This window comes from Phoxinus phoxinus (assembly GCF_949152265.1).
Source record: "Phoxinus phoxinus genome assembly, chromosome: 5".
Taxonomy (NCBI): Eukaryota; Metazoa; Chordata; class Actinopteri; order Cypriniformes; family Leuciscidae; genus Phoxinus; species Phoxinus phoxinus.
The window spans coordinates 31,944,954-31,967,332 of record NC_136880.1 but is presented as its reverse complement, the minus strand read 5'-3'; the positions used below and the strand labels follow the sequence as shown (position 1 = coordinate 31,967,332).

General features: G+C 35.7%; 1 protein-coding gene and 2 long non-coding RNA genes across 4 annotated transcripts; 2 read left to right on the top strand and 1 right to left on the bottom strand.

Annotated features, from left to right (window-relative positions):
* Positions 1-1,897: 1,897 nt before the first annotated feature.
* On the top strand, positions 1,898-5,113 carry LOC306998813. The gene is made up of 3 exons (XR_013797667.1): positions 1,898-2,299; positions 3,150-3,251; positions 3,931-5,113. It is a non-coding gene; the product is annotated as an uncharacterized lncRNA (long non-coding RNA).
* Positions 5,114-6,780: 1,667 nt separating this feature from the next.
* Positions 6,781-12,315, bottom strand: LOC306999165. 2 transcript variants are annotated; one of them, XR_013797754.1, is made up of 5 exons: positions 11,924-12,315; positions 9,448-9,549; positions 8,568-8,689; positions 8,310-8,425; positions 6,781-7,235 (listed from the first exon to the last, which is right to left on the bottom strand). It is a non-coding gene; the product is annotated as an uncharacterized lncRNA (long non-coding RNA). The 2 variants fall into 2 exon arrangements; XR_013797755.1 differs by having other exon boundaries at positions 8,326-8,425.
* A 165-nt stretch (positions 12,316-12,480) lies between these two features.
* LOC306998266 (apolipoprotein D-like) lies at positions 12,481-14,089 on the top strand. Its single transcript, XM_079612188.1, has 4 exons — positions 12,481-12,612; positions 13,089-13,207; positions 13,402-13,490; positions 13,581-14,089. Exons 1-4 carry the CDS (start codon positions 12,493-12,495, stop codon positions 13,844-13,846), a joined length of 594 nt encoding a protein of 197 aa, XP_079468314.1. The 5' UTR covers positions 12,481-12,492; the 3' UTR covers positions 13,847-14,089.
* The last annotated feature ends 8,290 nt before the right edge of the window (positions 14,090-22,379 follow it).

The window sequence follows — 22,379 nt, the reverse complement described above, 5'->3', positions numbered from 1 at the left end:
GCTTTCCATCTCCTCTCACTTAATTGCCATAATAAAATTCCATAACATGCCAATTACATCTAACATATAGTGTCCAGTTGCAGACCCGCAGCACCACCAGTTTCATACTTTATACGTATGTTATAATGATACATTAAGGTACAAAACATTGGGCTTCACCATATTTTTAATATCGTGGTCCGTTGTATGCATTTATATTTACTATGGTTCTTTTTTATAATAATTTTGACAATGTTTTTACCTACATATTGTAAATACAGTTGTTATGATAACACATTTATTTCTATTTGTATATAGGACAGTTAAGCTGTCATTTGTAACTATACAAGAATATAGAAACTATTTAGCTATTTTAGTAAAATGTTCTTATTAAAGTGGTACTACTTACAAGCAGGAGTATGTTGTTTGTGCACCACAAATTGACACTTAGGTATTTCAAATAATTGTAAACTAGCATGAGAGAAAATGCCACAAACTATTGTAAAGTGACACATACCATTGTTAAATTAATTATGAAAACTGGCACCAATCATTCAGAAGTGTGCTGGACCTTGACACTGGCTTTTCACAATGCAGAGTAGTGTACATCTGTAGATCCTATATTTAGTATAATGTGGATACAGCAAGTCAAATATTTGAACAAAACATTCGGGCATCTCCAGAAGGAATATATATTAAATGCATTTGTAGTTATTGTAGACTTGTATTGCTTGTCTCATTGTCAATAACATCTCATTATCAGGATGCTCATCTGTCTGATCAAACACTTCGCTGCCAAAAACAAGCGGTGACATAACTTTTATTTGTATTTCTAAATCAATTCTCAATTGACCATTTTTCTGGGACATGAGCATTGATTAAACTGAGGAACTTTCTATTGTCCCTCTTCTCAAGGTCCTGTATGTTACTATGTTATTGTTACTCATTGGGCCCATTAGAAGCGAGGGAAGTGGGGAAGCACACCTCATGAACTCTCTTTCTTAAATTTTATAAAAACTGCCATGTGCAGGCTCTCCCCAAAATGTATGCAGTAGACATGTGTCTTTACATAATGACTGTATCCTCACGTGTTGTGTGTTTTGCATGTTGCAGGTGTTTGTGATAACTCAAACAACACTAGTGTGATAAGAACATATGTGTGACTCAACCTCCAATTGAGGATACAAGTTACATACCAAAAGGATGAATGGAAAAACATTGAATAACCTCATGGATATTATGTGAAGAACTCAAAAACTTTTGAGTTTTATTGATATATTGGCCAATTTACTTTTTATTTAAATATATCATGGGTAACAAAATAAACAGTTATTTTCAAAGTTCGAAGCTTCATTGAAGACTAAAAAGTCCAAATGTTCAAACATTTTGGGTGTAATTTAATTCTAGAAAAGGAAAAACAATATTCACCCTGAGGGTTGAAAGATGCAATGTGACAAAACATAAAATCCAAATTCATGGAGTAATGAGAATAAAGTGTTTATTTCTTCAGGCTAAAATGTTGCTTGCGTGACAGATTAGGATTTAGCCGAGATTATCCCATTCACACAAATTAAATATTTTATGTGTGTTCTGTCACACAATTAATGTTTTTTTTTCTCTTATATAAAATGTACAATCATGTAAAATAAGAAAAATAATTGGTCATTAAAATACTGACGTCATGGATTCTCTGGAAACCTTTTGAGTATTATTTTAAAGCTTTAGTTTCAAAGATGTGGAAAGCTATACCCGTGACTGGTTGATCACCCTCTTCTGAGAAGTTCAACTCAAGGTATGTTTACTTAACCTTCAACATCAGTTTGAGCAGATGCCCAGGTTCCCCAAACCTGTTCTAATGAGGTTTATTTTAAGTTGAAGGGGGTGGAGTTAGTGATATAACCAAAAGATGTAATGGTATATATCAACCCAGTCTCACGGCAGTTCGTGATATGGTCACGTAATTTAATCTATTGATTCGTGGCACGGGCACGTTTATTTCGTTATTTTCGTAATTCCAGCACGTTTTTTAAAACTAATGTATTTCAATGGGAAGCATCTTTCGTGATCAAAGCACGATTATATCTCCCTATCGGGCTGCAGTAGAGAAGCTGTTTAATCAACATTTATTCACGAGATCTTATCATGGTTTATGTATTTATTTTAATTATATTATTTCGTTCTTATTGCCAGGGAAGCTGGATTGCTTTGCTGTTTATTGATATTTAAAAAAAAAAAAATTATTAGTAGGAAATCGCGCTGAAGAAGTCTCATTCCGAACACCTCGCGATATTTGGCATCAGTTCACGTGTGCCAGATGTTGGTAAGTAGTCGTAAATACGCTGTCCTAATAATGTTTGATATAATGTATTTTCTGTGTGTCGAAATTAATCAGATTAGCTCAAGTTCAGTCACTGCATTATATCTGTCATCTCAACGGAGGCTTTGCGTTTCATTGCTTTCTATGAAAATGGTTTCTATGGTGATTAAACACTGTCTGTCACGTGATGTGCTATACAGTAGGCCTAGAGTAGACCTTCAATCAGTTAATCATATTCATATCAGGTTTTTAAGTTGTACAATTAGTTCCAAAGTTGTATATGTAGTAGAAGCACAGTAAAAACAACACCATGCTTTTACCACAGTAACATTAGTTTTACTGTGATAAGTGTAGTAAAAAGACAGTAATCACACAACTTACCATGCTTTTACCACACTATTGGTAGTTTTAATGTGGTACTTATTGTAAATGCACAGTAACCACAACACTAACCATGCTTTTACCACAATAACATTAGTTTTACTGTGATAAGTGTAGTAAAAAGACAGTAATCACACAACTTACCATGCTTTTACCACACTATTGGTAGTTTTAATGTGGTACTTATTGTAAATGCACAGTAACCACAACACTAACCATGCTTTTACCTCAGTAACCTTAGTTTTACTGTGATGGGTATAAAAGGACAGCAATCACAAAACTTACCATGCTTTTACCTCAGTATTGGTCGTTTTAAAGTGATAATTGTTGTAAATTATGCATATTAACCACAACACCTACCATGCTTTTAATGCTTAATAATGTAACATCCAATATTTGGAAAATCAGTACTTTTTCCTTTAAATAATCCTATATATTATACATAATGATATTTTATTTTCTCTGTTTTCAGCTGAAAAGACCAAAAGGGCCTTTCGAACTCAGTCAGCCCATTATTGTTTGAGGACAAGTAAACGGAGGAGACGGACCGCTGCAAAGACAAATATTCGCAATGGTACGTATGTGTTGGTTTTAACCCTAAATCAAACATTTTATCAAGCATTTGTTGTTTCTTAAACCTGTTCTTACAAAACCCATAGCCCAATCAGTATGAACAGTCTCAAAGTCTTAATAATTCACAAGATTTAACAAGTTGTCAAATTCGTACGATACTAGTACATATTTGTATACTCGTACTTAATCCTGCAGCTTTTACTCCTAGTGCTCATTGGCTACTGCCTCAATTCCTGTACATATTTATCGCGATATTTGTAAATCAGTTGCGCCCCTTCTTGGATAGTAGTCTGATGTCCCACACACTGTCAGAAAGTTTATATTAATTGCATTGTGTATTCATTAAAATTATTACAAATTAGTCCCTGTCTGTTCATGTTCCAATGTCCAATGATACATGATGTCTCTCCACACCTCATAACCTACCTCTGTTTGCAAGAGTGGAAAAGCTAATCTGACTTGTCACATGACATCAGATACGCGATTATTTTGTCGTAATCAGATCAGTTACACTGGTGATAACTGTCCCGTTTGCATATAAATCATGTTATTTTTAAACGAGTTCATATGATTATTGCTTGCTATTAAAGACATACTTTTATTCATAGAAATGCCCACATATCAGTGAACGTATAACATAAAAATGCTTTTAACATTTAATTATGCAACACTCTTTACAGAAATATATCCCACAGTTATGGATAAACTCCCAACATCATCATCAAGTCCTGTGCTGGGCACATTGGGCAACAAGTGTCCTCCAACGTATTCGATCCGTGGCCAAGTTCTCCGCATCTTCCCCTGGGACACTGACATTGTTCAGGTCTTCGTGAAACATCTGTCTCCATGTCTTCCTTGGTCTTCCCTGTCTCCTGCATCCTCCTGGTGGTGTCCACTTCATCACTGTCTTTGGGTGGTGTTGTTTGGGCATGCGTCGGATGTGTCCAGCGAGGTGCACCCTTTGCTCTGTCACAGTTTCTGAAAGTCTTCATGTGAAGTCCCACTCCTCCTCAGGATCTCTTTGATATATGCAGAACCAATATTGAAAATAGTGATTTATCTTTTTTCCATATTGTTAAAGCATTTTGTTTTCTCTTTTCAGCTTCATAAACTGTACTTGATGTCTGCCTAATGCCTTCATCAAAGAAGTGTCAGTGCGCATCAGGTGTTTTGCTAAAGGACATATTCATTGCCATCCATTAGTTCTAGTCATGCAGTGACTTCATGATGCAATAGACACATGTATATTTCTGCAAGTGTATATAGCAGGTGTTTGTCCGAACAATTGAAGATAGTGAGAGTGTTCAGGAAAACCTTTAGAAAACAATCCATATTTATGGAAATCTTATTGGTGCTGAAAGAATATTACAGAAATGAGACACTTGACATAATGGACATTATTCTGAGTTTGTTACCTTTACATTTAGATGGACTTAATGTCTTACATTTAGCTTCATTAAACCTTTTATTACAGTGGTCACTATAGTAAATGTCCACCATAACTACATCTATGGTATCATCATTACATCACTACCTGATTAATGTAAATGTAATATACCCGTGAATGTATTTTATTGAAGCATTTTCTTACTGACGTTTATAATCATTAACTATTTTAAGTTGCCTTTCATTTAGTGACAATAAAAGTGATTAATGATCACAAGGATATAGAATTAAAGGTGAGAATGTAAAACGTTGTGCTTACGTTTTTGCCTATTTGTTCTTTAAAGCGAAGAAACAAATATATTTTCACATAACAAAGTTGAATCTCATCTCTTGGTTTGTAAAAATATAACTTCATCATAGCGATTTTTTTTAACGTTACTGTATATGTCCCTATAATAGATTGCCCCTGTATCTTATACCTGTTTTTTTTTATATAATTAACTTTTTATACTGTTGTGCAGTAGGTTTGGCACTACATTTGTCTTTAAACAGTTTGACATTAAATATTGGAATATGCTTTCAAAATTGTGTGCATTCATTGTGATTTTGTTACATTTATTTGAATATAATTGATATACCTTTGATATACTATACATACACTGTAAATGTTAGAAGCACTTTAGTATATGTAATTATCTTTAATTAAAATACTGCAAAACTACCCCTGCTGTAGGCCATTGCTTAGAAAAAAGTTTGTCTTTCAAATGTATTTATGAATTAGTCTAATCAAATAAAAACATTTGTGTCATTGATCATGTGATCTCGTTTTTGGATGGTAACCACACAAAGGAGTCTTTTGTTTTTAAATGTGAGTTTTATAATTTAATTAGAATTAATACATTACAGCCCAAATATTGTTTGGGTTTAAATATGAAATATTTAAGGTATCTATCCCTGTAGCCGGAACCAGAAGAGATCTGTCATCATTTACCATAAATGGGCAAGTAAGTGTGACGCATCTGTACAGCTGGATTGTTATTGGCTGTGACTTTATCGCAGAACTCGCTGTGATTGGACTATCGTTTAACCCATATAAAACGGCGCTTCATGTTACAAAGTATGTTTTGGTGTTATTATTGCGTTAGTTATACATAAAGTTAATGATAAAGTGTCTCTGTTTTGTGAGAAATTGCTCCTTTACTGAGATCCCCACCCTAACCCTAAGCATGGCTGCACATTTCAATGAACTACAGGACAATGTTTCCTGTTCCATTGATAGCATGACAGAGATATGTGGGTAATGTAGTTTAAAACGTTTAGTAATGAAACAATAAATGTTAAATACATAATATCTTTAATGGAAAACTGGATATCTAAATTTGTTCATTGTGCAAACTTTTATGACATATATGAGGGACAGGCTGAAATTTGATAATTTACTGTGAGCACTTTAAAAATAGCCTTTATACCAGCTTTCCGTATATGTCAGAAAACTGGGCCCAACATTATTTAGTAAACATAGCATAAGCAGTTGTCCTGCCGATTTTCTCTTTGATACACTAACCGGACTGTGAGTTACAGCCATTTGAAATGTGCAGTTTTTTGCTCTTCTGGGGGCCGCTGGGCCCTTGGGGGTGGAAGTGCAGTACAATCTACACAGATCTACACACACTATTACACAGGGATAATGCACCATTCAGTAAAACAAACAAAACAAAACATTGCCAACATTTCCTTTTCACCCCCTCTGATTGCTGCTTATATGCCTGACATCAGTAACGTCTATGCTTTCATTTTAAATGCAGTAGTAGATGTACTAGAATGATCAACATGGATCATCTTCAATTATGCTTGAAGTGTTTTTATCAAGATAGCCACTGCAGCCTCTTGTTATTCACATAGCTTCCCTTTATTTCACTGCAAACATTGCAGTTGCAGCTTATACATGCAAGTATGTGCAACTTTTGTTGCATTGTTTTGTTGCAACTTTTGTCCCAAATATCATTAACCAGATCTAAATGTGTATGTCCTAAGAAAAAGAATCATGGTAATTAATTATATGTAGTTGTTTTTAAATTATGAACTAAACTAAAGAAATAAGAAATTAAAATTTCTCAAATATTGTTTTTATTTACTGTACCAAACACCACTTTCAATAAACAATATTCACCATACTTTATTACACAACACTTTATTGGAGGACACAGCATAAAGTTGATAAAGTAGCATAAAGACAATGAGATTCAAGATAAATAAAAATGTGTCTTCAAAAATACATTAACATCATATTAATCCATTCACAGCTGCTGAGCCACAAAATGAGTGCCAGAGAATCATATTCAGTCACCTATGATACAGAAAACAGATTTGATATTGTGTTGGAAAATAATGATTCATTATCACTAAACTGGTTTCTTGCTCTTCCCTGTACATGTCTCGATCATGTTCATGTTCTTCTTCCTCGTCTAAACAGTTTGTTCAGGTGTACCCTACAGTACAACAGAAGAACAGAAGATGTGATCACTGATGTGGTGTAGCTTTTTCTCAACCAGAGGAAGAAGTCTCAACATCCCATTGTCAGGCGTTCTCCAGTCCTGGTCTGAAAGTAAAGCAAAAAACACAAACAATACAAATTAAGTTGTTTAATGGACAGTCAGGTCAGCTTATGGCTACGTTTACACGTGGATGGCTATTTTCATAAACGGACATTTCACCCCTCTTCGTTTTCAAAAATAACATCGTGCACACGAACCCGTGTATATGCCGTCCAGAGCATGCCAAACCTGTAGTTGGCAGTGTAACGAGAAGCTCAAGCCCACGTTAGCCAATCAGAATCCTGAAAATAGTCTCATATTGTGACGTAGCTGCCTAAAACTCAGTTTTTCTCAGTTTACATGCAAACGTGCAAACAAAGTTTTCCAAAATCTCTACTTTGGCCGGAGTTTTTAGAAATAATCGTTTTCTGTGATAAAAACTGGGTTTTCGTGTAAATGAGAGGCCAAACCGCAGGGAAATATCAGTGTCTTCACTTCGTGTAAACGGGGCCTATGTTCTGCGATATATTAAGCAGTGATGGGCTACTCTGGCCCTTAGCGTCCACTGTCCTGCAGATTTGGCTCCAACCTCAAACCCTCCTGCCTATTGTCTATAAGTAAAGCTGAAGACTTTCATATGTGCTCAATTAGGGTTGGAGGTAAACTGATTTATTTTTTTATTTTTATATATATAAATATATATGTATAAAATAAATCAATGTGTATATTATATAATGTACTGACTGCTGCTTTGTAAATTTAAATCAGGAACAGGCAACTCTGGCCCTTTTGCGTTCTCCTTTTTAAGGTTGAGATTGTATATATATATATATATGTATATATATATATATATATATATATATATATATATATATATATATATATATAATATTTCAGCACATTATATAAGCTAAATACTGAACAAAAAATGTTTTACCCATATCAACAGCAACCTATTTTAAAATTTCTTTAAGAAAGGCATGGTCTCTTTTGCCTTTGCAAGTGATGCTTGATTTTTTTCAAGACAACATACTCTTCTGTCACTTGTTTCAAGAGCTTCCTGTAACCTGAACAATGTAAAATTGTCAACATCAAATTATGTACTACATATTACAGCATTGTTTCAATACAAGACATACCAATGGACTCGCGCACCTTTCTGTCTTCTTTGGGCACCAGATGTTCCTTCCTCACCCGAAACAAAGGACTTATTCGATTAGCTTGTGTTGATATAAGGACTGGTCTTCCTTCTCTGCTGTAAAACAAGAAAGTATCTACTTACTCGTGCAATTACTATTGTTCTTGAAACATAAATTAAGACAGTTATAATTTACCTTACGATTCAGGAGAGAGCATTTGATGAGTAAATACTGATTGAAATATTCTAGAAACTTTACCTGGGAAGGGCTGATCACGGCAAGATCCGCTGCGACTCACTAGTAGCTCTTGTGAGGGTTGGCTCTTAAAAGAGCTGTTGAGTTTGATGTTGTAGAGATCTAAAAAAAAGGACAAAGTAATCCTGCAATACAGAAAGGAAGGTAATTTTATTACATTACATGCAAGCAGTCAGTTATACAACTGTGGGATATATTTCTGTAAAGAGTGTTGCATAATTAAATGTTAAAAGCATTTTTATGTTATACGTTCACTGATATGTGGGCATTTCTATGAATAAAAGTATGTCTTTAATAGCAAGCAATAATCATATGAACTCGTTTAAAAATAACATGATTTATATGCAAACGGGACAGTTATCACCAGTGTAACTGATCTGATTACGACAAAATAATCGCGTATCTGATGTCATGTGACAAGTCAGATTAGCTTTTCTACTCTTGCAAACAGAGGTAGGTTATGAGGTGTGGAGAGACATCATGTATCATTGGACATTGGAACATGAACACAACAGACAGGGACTAATTTGTAATAATTTTAATGAATACACAATGCAATTAATATAAACTTTCTGACAGTGTGTGGGACATCAGACTACTATCCAAGAAGGGGCGCAACTGATTTACAAATATCGCGATAAATATGTACAGGAATTGAGGCAGTAGCCAATGAGCACTAGGAGTAAAAGCTGCAGGATTATGTACGAGTATACAAATATGTACTAGTATCGTACGAATTTGACAACTTGTTAAATCTTGTGAATTATTAAGACTTTGAGACTGTTCATACTGATTGGGCTATGGGTTTTGTAAGAACAGGTTTAAGAAACAACAAATGCTTGATAAAATGTTTGATTTAGGGTTAAAACCAACACATACGTACCATTGCGAATATTTGTCTTTGCAGCGGTCCGTCTCCTCCGTTTACTTGTCCTCAAACAATAATGGGCTGACTGAGTTCGAAAGGCCTTTTTGGTCTTTTCAGCTGAAAACAGAGAAAATAAAATATCATTATGTATAATATATAGGATTATTTAAAGGAAAAAGTACTGATTTTCCTTACAAATATTGGATGTTACATTATTAAGCATTAAAAGCATGGTAGGTGTTGTGGTTAATATGCATAATTTACAACAATTATCACTTTAAAACGACCAATACTGAGGTAAAAGCATGGTAAGTTTTGTGATTGCTGTCCTTTTATACCCATCACAGTAAAACTAAGGTTACTGAGGTAAAAGCATGGTTAGTGTTGTGGTTACTGTGCATTTACAATAAGTACCACATTAAAACTACCAATAGTGTGGTAAAAGCATGGTAAGTTGTGTGATTACTGTCTTTTTACTACACTTATCACAGTAAAACTAATGTTACTGTGGTAAAAGCATGGTTAGTGTTGTGGTTACTGTGCATTTACAATAAGTACCACATTAAAACTACCAATAGTGTGGTAAAAGCATGGTAAGTTGTGTGATTACTGTCTTTTTACTACACTTATCACAGTAAAACTGATGTTACTGTGGTAAAAGCATGGTGTTGTTTTTACTGTGCTTCTACTACATATACAACTTTGGAACTAATTGTACAACTTAAAAACCTGATATGAATATGATTAACTCAGGCATGAAAACAGGTCAGGGGTAAAAAAGGTGAGAAGGATGCGGCATATATAACCACCACCCCCCCCCCCCCCCCAAAAAAAAAACAACAATAACAAAAAAACAACTTGTAATCTGCATTGGCATTGTAGTAGGCTACCAGTGTTTCTCACAGGATTTTTGGATCACTGTGATGAGTGGTCCTCTGCCACTCTAGGGGGGTTCGGGGGCATGCTCCCCCGTAAGAAAATTTTGTGCTTTTTAATGTGAAATTCATCAATCTGGTGCAAATTAAACAAAGAAAATTTCAAAACTCTTTTAGTTACAGTGTCTGTCTACATTACTACTACAATAATAGTTATAATATTAATCCCATGATAGTAATAGCCATATAGCCTATTGTAAAACAAATGCACTGAAAAATAAAGGAAACTTTCATAATTAGTTTTGTACTAATTTCTATACTTGAAAGAGTATATTTCTATACTTCACATTAAAGATGTGATTGGGCTAGCCCAGTGTCAATCAAGAAAAGAACCAATGGGCCGCTGATCTACGTATTTCATCGGGTCTCAGAGAAAAAAAAACTATTTACTACTACTATTTATCCCAAAAATGCCCCAAACCAGTCGTCTGTATGATAATCTGAAACAAGCACTGGTGAGCCGTTGTCCTGCTTCACTTCACAGATGCTGAGTGAAAGGAGAATTATAGAATGAAAGGATATTCATTTATATGACACTTTATTAATCAGGAGAACAGCTTGTTCAGCGCGTCATACGTCGTTTTTTCAGTTTCGGTTTTCAATCGATCAAGTTTTTTCACGTTCTCTCGATAAACCACCCCTTTCAATCCGATCGAAATAATTTGTAATAGAGCTGACACTTTGAGTTTTTAACGGGTTATGTTAAAGCCCTACTTGTTATGTTTTTATAAAATATCTATAGTGAATACATTATCATATCACCGTATTATTTACCGCCATGCAACTGCGAGCCACAAATTAAAGCTTGGCGAGCCGCATGAGGTTCGCGAGCCGCGCAATGAATACTTGTTCCTGCTCGCTCAGCGCTCACGGCGCCCGCGCCCACTCGCGATATTATCTCGCCCACTTCTATGTCAAAATAAAAAATAATGACATTGGCAACATCGCTGTCTGTATCTGACAGGACAGTTAACATTGTAAGCTAACTTACCTCAGGCTTGCTTTCCGACGTGCGGCTCTTTGTTCGGCAGTGTGTCCAGTTCTCAGACTCGCGGTGTAAAAGACTTTGAAAACATTTCTGCCCTAACGTTACTCTGACTCGTATTGGCTGTCATGTTTCGGCATTCGGAATGATGATTGTTTTTTAAAGCTTATAGTTTTGTAAAGTTTATGGTAACTTTATAGGGGATAAATGCTGGCCTCGACCTCGAACACCCCCCCCCCCCCTCCTCTCTAAAATATTTTCTCATCGGATCTGCACAAATCACGTAGGTGACCCTTTTAGGTTTTAAAACGGCGAATTTCGCCGAAAGGTGAGGAGTTTTCATGCCTGTTGATTGAAGGTCTACTCTAGGCCTACTGTATAGCACATCACGTGACAGACAGTGTTTAATCACCATAGAAACCATTTTCATAGAAAGCAATGAAACGCAAAGCCTCCGTTGAGATGACAGATATAATGCAGTGACTGAACTTGAGCTAATCTGATTAATTTCGACACACAGAAAATACATTATATCAAACATTATTAGGACAGCGTATTTACGACTACTTACCAACATCTGGCACACGTGAACTGATGCCAAATATCGCGAGGTGTTCGGAATGAGACTTCTTCAGCGCGATTTCCTACTAATAATTTTTTTTTTTTTAAATATCAATAAACAGCAAAGCAATCCAGCTTCCCTGGCAATAAGAACGAAATAATATAATTAAAATAAATACATAAACCATGATAAGATCTCGTGAATAAATGTTGATTAAACAGCTTCTCTACTGCAGCCCGATAGGGAGATATAATCGTGCTTTGATCACGAAAGATGCTTCCCATTGAAATACATTAGTTTTAAAAAACGTGCTGGAATTACGAAAATAACGAAATAAACGTGCCCGTGCCACGAATCAATAGATTAAATTACGTGACCATATCACGAACTGCCGTGAGACTGGGTTGTATATATATACTAAACTTTGTGATTGTTCAAGTTCCATGCTTGAGTCCAAATAGGTAAGGTGATGGTTGAAAATTGAATCTGCAACTATCCAACCTTTAATTCCCATTTTATTGTTATGCTCATTAAGTTATTTTTTCATATAATTGTTTTTTCAGGTTCAAACTGAAAGAATGCAGGCTCTTCAGGTTCTGTCTCTGACTTTGCTGTCCGTGCTGGCGGTCAGCGCTCAGTCCATCAGCTCTCGAAAATGTCCAGAACCTCCTGTTCAGCAAAACTTTGATCCTACTAGGGTAAACTTTTGCTTATACACTGTAAAATATTCCACCTATTTAAAAACTTAAGTTCAGCTGCTGGCTATAATTAACTTGGTTGTACAAGTCATTTCAACTTAAATTGCAGTAAACAGACTTACATTTTTTTAGTTAAATCTCATATAACGTACAAAAAAAGTTGAAATTGCCTAAATTATTAAGTTACAAATGACTTATTGATCATATTGTTTTTTATTAATATTATTTTTTGTAAATGTTTCTTAATCTGAATATTTACTTTTTAAGTATCAGTGACATACTACAATAATGATGACTTTATCATGCTAATTATATACAACTTTATTGTACTAAAGCCAAGAAGAACATGAAATAAATCCCATATTGATAACAAAAATTCTAGCAGAAATAGCTGAATTTTAGTATTTGTTCATATGAAACTTCATTTCCATCACAGGAAAAAATCATGTAGCATAACTTATTTTGTTCTTTTATAGTACATGGGCAGATGGCATGAGATCATGAAGATTCCAACCCCGTTCCAGTCGGGCGGGTGCTGCCAGGCCACTTACATTCTGAGTGACGGCATTGTCCTGGTTCGAAATGAACAGCTTCTGTAAGTATTGATGAGAAAATAGTACAATATAAATAAAATATCATACATTTGTTAATATTCCGAATATAACAAGAATATAAAATAACAAATAAAATAAAATGGATTCTGATATTCAGAATATTCAAAAGAGTTTTGCACTTTCTTCTGAAATGGCTCAAATGAACCTAATATATTTTCTCTGAACATCCTCACAGTGCTAATGGCACTATCAGCTTCAGCGATGGAACTGCCAAGATTGTAGATGCATCAGAGCCTGCCAAACTTGAAGTCAGCTTCTTTGAAGGTATAAGTCTAAACAAATCATTATTTTCAGCTGGTTTATTTTATTTTATTTATGAATCTTTGATTTTTAGTTATCCGTGTTCTCTTTCAGATGCTCCTCCTGGACCTTACTGGGTGCTGGCTACTGATTATGATGAATACGCCCTGGTTTACTCGTGTTCTGTTCGCTTTCAAGCTGAGTTTTCCTGGATCATGAGCAGGACACGCACACTTCCCAAGGAGACCGTCTCTGCGCTGTTAGACATCCTCAAATCCCAAGGCATCAATACTGATATTTTTACTGAGACCGACCAGAGACCTGGACTGTGCAGCGTCATGCCTGCCCTTAATACAGCCTTGAATAATGAGCTACTGTGAGAAGTGTTGTGGTCGAATTGCTTTTTGCCAATGGTTAACTATTTTAATGATGACATGCAAATGACATTAATACATAATTTGAAAAAGAAGTGTTAGCCTACAGATAAGATACAATGAAATACTCTCAAATGTGAACTTAAAGGGATAGTTCACTTTAAAATGAAAAATCTGTCATCATATACTCACCCTCAAGTTGTTTTAAACCTGTATGAACTTCTTTCTTCTGCTGAACACAAAGGAAGATATTTTGAAGAATGTCGGTAACCAAACAGTTAACTGGTCCCATTGACTTCTATAGTATTTTTTTTCCCTACTATAAAGTCAATGGGACCAGTTAACTGTTTGGTTTTGTAAAAAGGTTCTGGGGGGAAAATATTAATGGGGGAAAAACAGCCTAAAATCAGTCTACTGTGTCATATTCTATAATGCATGTTACCTTTGACTTTGACAAGAAATGCCACAAGCAAACATCAGAGTGAGTGTGAGAGTTTTTACTAAAATTAAACAAAATGGGACCAGTTAACTGTTTGGTTTTGTAAAAAGGTTCTGGGGGGGAAATATGAATGGGGGAAAAACAGCCTAAAATCAGTCTACTGTGTCATCTTCTATAATACTGCATGTTACCTTTGACTTTGACAAGAAATGCCACAAGCAAACATCAGAGTGAGCGTGAGAGTTTTTACTAAAATTAAACAAAAAGTAATAAAATTCAAATCATCATGACAAAGAATTGCATCATCAGACAATTGATGTGTCATTTCAGCAGAATATGTTGACAACACTGGCCACAAAGCACAATTTAATGTTAAGTCGACGCAATCATGTCAGTCCTCAAACCAAAGAACATTAGAGACAGACACTTCCGCATAGGTCGACAATAAATCATATGCATGGTCGATAAGTACCCTAGTAAATTTACAGACTGACCAGTAACTCTGCAAAACAACTGTTTTCTCAACTAAAGCTTAACATAAAAAACAGTGGCAGCAGCGGCCAGAATTAAAATCAGTCACTAAGCCTATTACATTTTAAATGACTTACCCGAAACAGCAAAAAAATTTGAGCAGGAAATCTTTTGCTTCTTTATAGATGCTCCAAATGACTCCTTTATAGACACGTGTGCTCCAAATACTCACAACACAACCAGGGCCGTTTGAAGGAATTTGGGGGCCCCAAGCAAAATGGACATGGAGGCATCCCCAACCTCGCCACTAGCTCCCCCCCACATTGAGATAAGCTATGAAAAAATCATCTTCCTCTGCCTCTTTCTGGTTAAATAATGTTTATAGATGGGTTACAAAAATTTATTAAGTAAAAAGACTGTTTGCTAACAGTTAAATGACAATTAACTAAAGATTAAATAACTAACATTTTACCATCTATTAATGATGGTTATTATAAAGTGTTACCGAAAAGATATGTTAGCATTTCCCATATTTTGATATTAGAAGGGAAGGGATGCAGCTGCTTTCACAACTACCAATGCTTAAAAACATCCCAAGCTAATGTTTGATGCACGGAATTTATTGTGTGGTTTTCCTAACCCCCATAAATAGATTATCACGGTGGAATAGTTAGTATAGCATGCTATGCCACTTTCATCAAAACCTATTACAAAGCTATAGCAATGTCATGTCATTAAATACAATAAACAGTGATTCTGGAACAGATCTGCGTCTTCCTTATCCCGTTAAAAAACATATTACAGCATGTAACCATATTCCGTCCGTTCGAAAAAAAAAGTTGCACTAACTGTTCGTTACCAGCAGCATTTGCCATCAGGCAGGTAGCTAACATAAACATATTTTTGCCAGCCTACCTGCTGCAAAATTACACCATTTGTACAAGACAAGTAGAGCTATTTTATCCAGTGTAATTTATCACTTACCACTATCTTGTTTTTTTCTTTTCTGGCTTCCTGAAGCGTAATTCCGCTTCATGATGACTACCGTAGAGGTTTTGTATTTTGCCGGCAGCAGAGCTCACCTGGTTGGCTGGCTGCTGTCAGCGACTACAGAGAGGGGCCCCCTTGAGGTGGATCCCGATAACAGTGTCATTGCACTTTACTGCATTTACTATCAAAGGGGCGCTCAACACAGTTTGTCGTTGCATTTTATTCTTAACCAGTCGTTGTCTTGGGGCCCCAGGCCAGCTCGGGGCCCCAAGCAATTGCTTGGTTTGCTTGCCTTTGTCGCGACGGGCCTGAACACAACCAAATACAGAAACACGCTGCAAAAGTTCACAACACAACTAAATACAGAAATGCACTGCAAAAGTTCACAACACAACTAAATACGGAAACGCACTGCAAAAGTTCACAACACAACTAAATACAGAAATGCACTGCAAAAGTTCACAACACAACTAAATACGGAAACGCACTGCAAAAGTTCACAACACAACTAAATACAGAAATGCACTGCAAAAGTTCACAACACAACTAAATACAGAAACGCACTGCAAAAGTTCACAACACAACTAAATTCAGAAACGCACTGCAAATAGCACAGACCACAACGGAAATGTTTCCTGAGCGAACCCAATAAGTGATGAACCCAGCTGGGACATGCTTATTGCTCGTGAGCCTCCCTATGCCCTACTCCTTTCGAAGGGCGGAGCCCTTGAAGTGGGGACTTTGAAGTTAGCAAGGAACTTGTGTCATTATGGCACTTGATGAAGGGAGCAACGACGCAATTTCCTCATTATTTTCAGCTAAATAGCTGTTCTTATGACAGAAATGTCTTATTATTGCTGTTAACATAACTGTTGCAAATAAATATACATTTTATACCAAAAAGTTTTTAAAATATGCGTTATATATCTGTGTGTGAGTGTCTCAACTATAAAGCAGAACTTGGCAGTCATTTCCTTGCTGATTTTAATTTTTGTTGTCGCATGTTTTCCCCACGAGCTCCCCCTACAGCTGTGTGGGGCGTATATTTCACAACGTAACACTCGTAAAAAACTCACTTGCGGCACCCTCCTCCCCCTTTCAACCGCTGCTCATGTGCATAGACATCATATAGATAGACGCCCTATCGACCGCTACTGCCTACTGCACGGTCGAGCCGTGGGGCCGCCATCTTAGACCGGTCACCCGCTCCACTCAGTGTAATCTGTATAGCAGGTGTAATGACCTGTCAGCGCATTTAATATCATAGCTACATGAAAGGTCAGTCATGTAGCTATGATACAGGACACATGGTTCGGCGTATTTTAATATTCATAGTAGGCTTAACAGTAATATAATATTCTGATATAAGATATATAGTGACCAGACGTCAAAAATCTAAATATGTGATGTAGGATATAAGGTATTTTATAAATCACACACTATAAATATGATAAGGAAGCAGAAAAAGATAGTTGCAGTAAAGTAAGATATTTTAATTAGTTGAAGAAACAATTTATAGTGATTTGTGAAACACACTCGCACACACAAACATACTCTCTCGCACAAACATGCACGCACACAAACGAACATACTCTCTCACACAATGTAATCTGAATCTCTATTCGGACGAGATTAACTTTACAAGGGTAACGTTAGATGAAGTAATAATGTAATTTTATTCAGTTATTCTATTCTGTGCCTCAGCAGGTGTGTATTTGATTGATTGATTGATTGATTGTTTACAAATAAATATTTCCATTAAGCAACCCATTCCTCTTCTGTTTCAGCTGCTGTCTTTGGAAATACCATCAAACCAGACAAAACACATGCTGGTGCTGATGAGGGACAAACTGTTAAGTTGTCCTGTAGTTATTCCTCCACTGGGGTTACAGATTATCTCTTCTGGTATCGTCAGAATGGAAGATCAAAACCTGAATTTCTTGTTTCCACCCACAGTGCTGCAAAAGAGTCTCAGGTATGTGATGAAGATTCAAGACTCTCTGTTAATGTAACAAAAAAGGAACATGTGGATCTGGAGATCTCCTCTGCTGCAGTATCAGACTCTGCTGTGTATTACTGCGCTCTGAGGCCCACAGTGACAGGAAACACAGAAACACAGTACAAAAACATTTCATAATCCAATTAGAACAATCAATATAGACACAGAGACAAAGACTAATCAATATGACATTAAAAAGTGAACAAAGCATCCTAAATATTGTTACATTATTACATTAAATCCATACAAAAGTATTAATGCATTATCACATGTAACAGATTGTGCAGGTACAATTTGCCACTAAGCGTCAGTGTTCTCAGACATTACAACAATGAACAACAGAATTAATAATATTTCAACAACATTTTAAAGGGATAGCTCACTTTAAAATGAAAATTCAGTCATCATTTACTCACCCTCAAGTTGTTTCAAACCTGTATGAATTTCTTTCTTCTGTAAAATTGTACAATAAGGGTGCACTAATAAGCATTAATTCATGCTTAACTAATGCATGAATTAATAACTAATATATTAACCAGACAGACTCTTCATTAGTTGCTAATGAGGCAATCATTAATGAATAGCTTAGATAATCATTAGTAATACATTAGTTCAGTATTATCTGTGCATTCGTTAAGCATGCTTATTAGTGCACCCTTATTGTAAGGTGTTACCCTTTCTTCTGCTGAACACAAAGAAAGATATTTAGAAAAATGTCAGTAACCAAACAGTTAACTGGTCCCATTGACTTACATAGTAGGAAAAAAAATATATATGGAAGTCAATGAATGGTGAGTCATCAATGGTGGGGAAAAGAATAATTAAAGCAGCAGGAAGTTCAGTGAGGAGGAAGTTCCTGTGTGATCTTCAGTGACTTACAGCTCAGAGAACTGAGAGCCTCAACAGAGAACTGATCTGATCTGATTCAACATGGACCGATGCCTCATACTTATTCTCATTGTGGGAACAGGTACATGACTTATTGAAACTCTGTGCATAAATAATTATAGTGTGTTTTATAACCTCAAACACCATATTTATTGATTTTTGTGTGTGTAAAAAGTGCTGTGAAACGTGTTTGCAATAGTTTTGGTCAACCTTGCTTTAACAAATCAAAAATCTATGATCTTATTGTTGATAGGTTTGGTGACTGGAGACAACATTGAGCCAGATAAAGAGACAGAAAAAGTCTCTAAAAAAGAGAAAATGTCAAGCTGAGCTGCTCATATAGTACAAGTAGTGATTATGTTTATCTTTACTGGTACAGACAGTATCCAAACAAAGAACCGCAATATTTATAATACAAAAATGCACGGTTGGGGAATGGTGAACACACCTCTGATGATCGGTTTCAGTCGACTACATCACGAACATCCACTGAACTCACTATTACTGATGTACGTCTGTCAGATTCAGCTCTCTATTATTGTGCTCTGAGAGTTGGAGCCCAGTGATACAAAACATGAAACATGTCGTACAAAAACCAAAGACAAAGATCTTTTCACTTTGATCTTATCTAATAAAAACCACAATCACAACCACAATATTCAGCATGAATGTACACAACATGTGATAAAAACATGTTGAGGGCTGTTATAAAACGTCAGAGAAACAAGTTCAGACATCATGTTGTAGTTCCTTTTATGCACAGTCTCAAAGCACCCTAATTAATTATAACATTTAATTTATCATTAATTAATGATTAATAATTAGTCTTTTTCCATTAAATTATTATTATAAAAAAATGCAGGCAGAAAATGAATTTTGATTTCATGAGCAGAAAAGTATTTATTTGTCCACCACAAGAAAGGAAGAAATAAACTATGAGTCAAATGAGAGGGAGGAGTCAAAGAAACCTCCTCAAGCAGACACTAGTGTAGATCAAGTGCTCTTGCTCATTACTGTATTTACAGTCATTGTATCACAGACTAGATCAGGGGTGAGAATAAGATCTAGATTTAAATGAGACTGAATTAAAATCAGATCACAAAGATGACACACTGGATTCAAAAAAGTATCATTGTTTTCATATATGTCTGGGGTAAGTGTTTTGTGATTAATTCTTTTTAATTCTCTTCCAAGTTATTCTGAATGTTAATTATATTTCTTTCCTGATGTTGTTCGTGATTTGGTTTTACAGGAATAGAATCGCAGGAGAATGTTGAGCAGAATGTAAGAGTTCAAACTGCTTATGAAAGTGGAGCTGTAATAATCAACTGTACATATCAAACCCAGTTCTCGCCAACACTCTTCTGGTACCAGCAAAAAGTAAACGGTGTTCCTAAATATATGCTGAACAGAGTTGGTAAAACTGGAGATGAAGACAAAGAGTTCAAAGACAGATTTAATGCACATATCGACACATCTTCAAAATCATTTCCTTTGATGATCCAGGATGTGAGTGTGTCTGACTCTGCTGTGTACTACTGTGCTCTGAGGCCCACTGTGACTCAAACACACTCAATGCTCACACAAAAACCTTCATATAGAACTATATTGTCATCGTGCAGTAGCTACAGGGAGCCAGTAGAGGGAGATCAGTATCATTTACTGATATGTTGGCGCTGAGATCTTACGCTCTCTGTCACTTATTATAAAAACCACACACTGAGTGCAAACTTCGTCTCATTAAGAACTAAAAAGTATAAATAAATGCATGCGTCCTACTTGAAGATTTTTTAGTTATTCATCAGAATCTGTAAACAACGTTCACGAGTTCACTTGCCCATCCAGCCCAAAATAAAGGCAAACAGCTGGACGGCTGGTGCGATGATTGACAGGACAGAATGATCAGGCTCCCCCAAAACTTACATTTAGACCCTTATTATAAACATGTGGCTAAGTCCAACAGCTTTATCTCTACCTTTCTTTCCATGTGCTCTTCAAAATTTGTTAAAATACCACACGCAACTAAATAAAGCTGTTTTCTCAGGCAAACACACAGGTGTTCAATTGTTTTCTTAATGTCTTGAACATGAATATTTCATGTTTAAGAGATGTAGAGAAACTTGGAAAATTAACATTTAATTTAATACAACAAACATTTTCAGAATAACTGTTGTCTTTTTTAAAATCTCAAATGTATTGTATTCTGATTCATCAAATGCAATGGGAACTGAGAGAAACTGGGACTGACCAAACTGCAGGATAAATGCTTTTGCAGGTTTATTACATAGGCCTAGACTAAATTGCAAAAACATAAAACATGAACATGAGTGTAATTGGCTTCTGTTTTTCTTACTCGGTGTGATTGACACGGCTCAAAAGGAGAGAATTCACAGATCTGACATGATGTGATTATGCCTGACAGAGTCAGACTCTTAACTCACAATAATCTACCGTGTATACTTTTTAATTTTCAGATGATGTCTTTGGAAATATCATCGAACCAGGGAATGCAGATATTTTTGAGAAGGAGGGTTAGACTTTTATATTGTCCTGCATTTATTCCTCTTCAACAACAGATTATCTCCACTGGTATCATCAATATGGAAGATGAATTTCTTAAACTCAACTACAGTAATGCAAAATAAGCTCAGGTGTCTGATGTAGATCCAAGGTCAGAAATGAAGAAAAAAAGAAGATATGACCGCCACTTACAGTATTACGTCAGAGAATGGGAGCAATGAATACAATTAATTTGTGAGGCAATATGAAACATGGGTTACATTAAATCCCTATGATACTGCCCTTTAGTTCACAATGAAATTTAGAATATCCATTCAAAAACTGTCACATGTAACAACTATTAAACATCTCAAATTATAAGCAGCAGAAAACAGAACAACCATCCAAACGTAATGACAACAAAAACTGAACAAGAAAAAACACAGGACTTAAATACACAGAAGTGATCAAAAAAACGAGACATGACTAACAAGATAATGATGAAGCGGTGACAGCAATAAAAACACACAGGAAAACATGAACTGAAGTTACTGAACAGTGAAAACTAATCTAGAAACAGACAATGAACAGAACAGATCAAAAACAAACACAAAACATGACAACAGGATGGCAGAGTACAGTATTCACAATATTTAACTTGAGACAAAATGAGTTAATATTGTGCTTAATGTTTGCAGATGTGATGGCTGTGGATAAAATTGAGCCAAACCGAGGGACCAATATCATCAAAACAGAAGGAGAGTCTGTAACGCTGAGCTGCTCATGTGATTCAGACAGTGAATATGTCTGTACTCGATCAAGCATTATAAGGCACAGCTCTGATCCCCGATTTCTGTCAAGCACTTCTCGCATATTCACCCATATTCATCTTCAACCTAAAAGTGAGATAATATCTGAAAACGCCTGCACGGGTTGTGGGAAGAAGTGAATAAAAGGTCAAACAAAGTTTTTCAAAAAGGTACAATTTCAAGAAACAGTAAAACACAGAGTGAATGATTGTAATTATAATGCAGGTTCTTTAAGTTGCTGGCTATGTTTCACATCATGTGACTTTAAATTGTGTAACACTTGTAAGAAACCAAAAGAGGGCAATATCTCTCAGTATTACACTTAACAGAAGTTTCTTTTAGGTTTTCACAAGCTCCTCCTCAGAGTCTTTATGATATTTATGAAAGCAAAACTCTCTCATTGACAGATTTATTTCAACTCCAGTGTCAATTTAAAACAGATCA

Bases quoted from the DNA above. Each gene is read 5' to 3' on its own strand.
- LOC306998266 (XM_079612188.1), top strand. From the start codon at position 12,493: ATGCAGGCTCTTCAGGTTCTGTCTCTGACTTTGCTGTCCGTGCTGGCG. The intron at 12,613-13,088 runs GTAAACTTTTGC...GTTCTTTTATAG, and splicing joins AAAACTTTGATCCTACTAGG to TACATGGGCAGATGGCATGA. The intron at 13,491-13,580 runs GTATAAGTCTAA...GTTCTCTTTCAG, and splicing joins TGAAGTCAGCTTCTTTGAAG to ATGCTCCTCCTGGACCTTAC.